This window comes from Myotis davidii, unplaced genomic scaffold (assembly GCF_000327345.1).
Source record: "Myotis davidii unplaced genomic scaffold, ASM32734v1 scaffold401, whole genome shotgun sequence".
Lineage (NCBI taxonomy): Eukaryota > Metazoa > Chordata > Mammalia > Chiroptera > Vespertilionidae > Myotis > Myotis davidii.
Genome location: NW_006291020.1, coordinates 425741 through 428099, shown reverse-complemented (window position 1 = coordinate 428099; position 2359 = coordinate 425741). Strand labels below are relative to the sequence as shown.

At 54.6% G+C, this 2359-nt stretch overlaps 1 protein-coding gene across 1 annotated transcript in view; it reads right to left on the bottom strand.

The window, feature by feature from the left end:
• The window catches only part of ANKRD35 (ankyrin repeat domain 35), a 21489-nt gene extending 19157 nt beyond the window's left edge, over window positions 1-2332 (bottom strand). The window contains exon 1 of the mRNA XM_015564263.1: window positions 2178-2332. Coding sequence (XP_015419749.1) covers window positions 2178-2216 — 39 coding nt within the window. The 5' untranslated portion in view covers window positions 2217-2332. The remainder of the gene's footprint in view (window positions 1-2177) is intronic.
• Between the last annotated feature and the right edge of the window lie 27 nt (window positions 2333-2359).

Here is a 2359-nt window from a genome sequence, read left to right as displayed (position 1 = left end):
CATCATTAATGTTTCTCTCCCTTCTCCCTTCCTCTCTGAAATCAATAAAAAATATTTTTAAAAAATCAATTAAAAATCTTACAGAAAAAAAGATGATCAGTGATTTTTCAGTCCTTATCTCCATTTGAGAGTGAAGGGCTCTGGCCCTGGACCCAGAGGTGGGGTGCGGATGGGCAGGGCCAATCCAGTGTGACTGGGAAGCCAGGCTTTAGGAGTGGCCAGGGAGGTTGTCACACTATTTTATTTCTCTGACAAACGGGTCCAGAGTGGTTAGCGACGTGGGGAGTGGAGGAATTTATCTTAAGAGGTATGAGGAAATTTATGAGGAAACAATTTGCCACTGAAACTGGCCTATTACCAAGCGTTCAGCGATCCTATCCTGACTGAGGAAAGTTTTCTCCCAGACAGTTCTAAATCCACCCAATTTACTTCCTATAACCTTGTTATGCGAAGGAGAGTTCAGAATGGGCAGAAATCCTTCCTGGCCTAAACTTTGTAGAGCTGGATGAAGGACCGAGGAATCCTTCCAAATTCCAACGTTCAGCCCGTAGCTCACCCAGCATCCTGGAAAGGAGGCACTGACAAGGGATTGGAAAATCAGGTAGAATGAAATAGTGTCCCCGTTCCTAGGCACATGCAGACTCCACAGACCTGAAAGGGAGGGGCACCGTGGAGGACTTTCAGTAACTAGGGAAGCGTCCATGTGAATAGGAAAACCATTATGAGTTAGTACAGAGTCTGGGTAGCCTCCGTTTCCGGTTCCCATAATAGTCATTCAGTGAACGCCTCTTGATTGGTTGATCAATGTGTAGAAACAAAGTGGAGAAGCAAATATAAGTGGGACAAGGACAGGCCTCAACAGAGCTCCTGCTGTTGCCTCATAGCGCGCTTCCAGGCTCCTGTGGCCCGCCCATGCCGGGCGCGCTCAGCATTTCTCACGTTGGCTCACGAATGACATCACTAAGTCAGGCCAGGCCAAGCAGTATCATGCAGGTCGTTGGCATCCTCAGTACTTAATTCCAATCTCCACAGAAAATGTGGTCCCGAGGTTGGGGGTCTCTCGGGAAGAGATCTTCAGAGAAGAAAGGATACTCGTCCTAAGCCACCACCTTCTGGAATCTTCCTTGTGTTTTGTTCTGGGAGGACACGGGGAGTACAGTGGCTTCTGCTGGGAACTCTGAGTGAGTCCACTCTCTTCTCACCACCACCTCCCCCAACTCAGTCAAAGGAAGCAGGACAAGCCCTCACCAACTGGGTGAAGGTGTAGAGTGAAGGAAGATTCTGGGGAGAAGCAGGCGGAAGGCCCTGACTGGCCCAAAAACCAGTCTGATGACCAGACACTGCAGTGACCTGGTCAGGGTGAATTCTGCAGGCCACTTCCCCGGGTCTGTGTGGAGGAGCCGGGCACCGTGCCTTCTCTGGCAGAGCCGGCCAGGCTGGCCAGACTGTAAGATTAACCCACAGAGAGCAGGCGGGTCAGGCAAAGGGGGGAACAGTGGGGCTCAACAACCATGGGGCAGAGAGGGGCAGAAGCTGAAGGGAGAACAGGAGAAGGCTGCTGGTGGGGAGCACCCATTAGAAAGAGGCGTGGAGTGATGTCTGAGAGCCTGCGGTAATGGGGAGAGGATGGGCATGGAAGGGGCACGGGTGCAAGGATGGAGTCGAGTCCTTGAAGAAGGGCCAGGGAAGGCACGGGGCTGGGAGCACTTGCTGGGCTGAGAGAAAGCAGCCAGAGTAGGACCACAGGGGCAGGGAGGGTTGTGAGGACAGCACAGGACTGGACCTGGGCGACAGAATGGAACTTAGGGCTGAGCTGGGGCTGGGGACAGGACAGAAGCTTGAGGATGGTTCAGAACCGAGAGCCTGAGCCGAAGTAGAGGACAGGCTTCGGAAGGGTGAAGAGCTGCAGGAAGCATACGAGAAGCTGGGATTGCAGGTGACAGGAGGACAAGCAAGGGCCAAGGGGAAGCACCTTGGGGAGGTCAGAGGTTAGCAAAGGCTGGGGACAGGGTCTTGAGGGAGGCAGGAATGGCGAGCTGCATTGCAGGAAGGAAGATCTGGAAAGACCGATAAAGGGAAAAGGCAAATGGTGCCCCGGGGTGGGACACAGGACTCCTGTCACCACAGGGCTCGGACCCTAGCCCCGTTCCCATACTCCCAGACATTTTGGCACCTACCGCCACCTGTGAGCTGGAGCAGGAGAAGAAGCGCTTCATGGCCGGGGCCAGGGCCAGGGCCACGGGGGGACGGGGACGCGCGGAGAAAGGGGCCACAGGATCCCGAACCCACCGAACTCAGTCGCGGCTGTGCCGGGGCAAGCTGTCAAAAGCAGAGCCGTCCCGCCCCCGGGGCCGCCGCC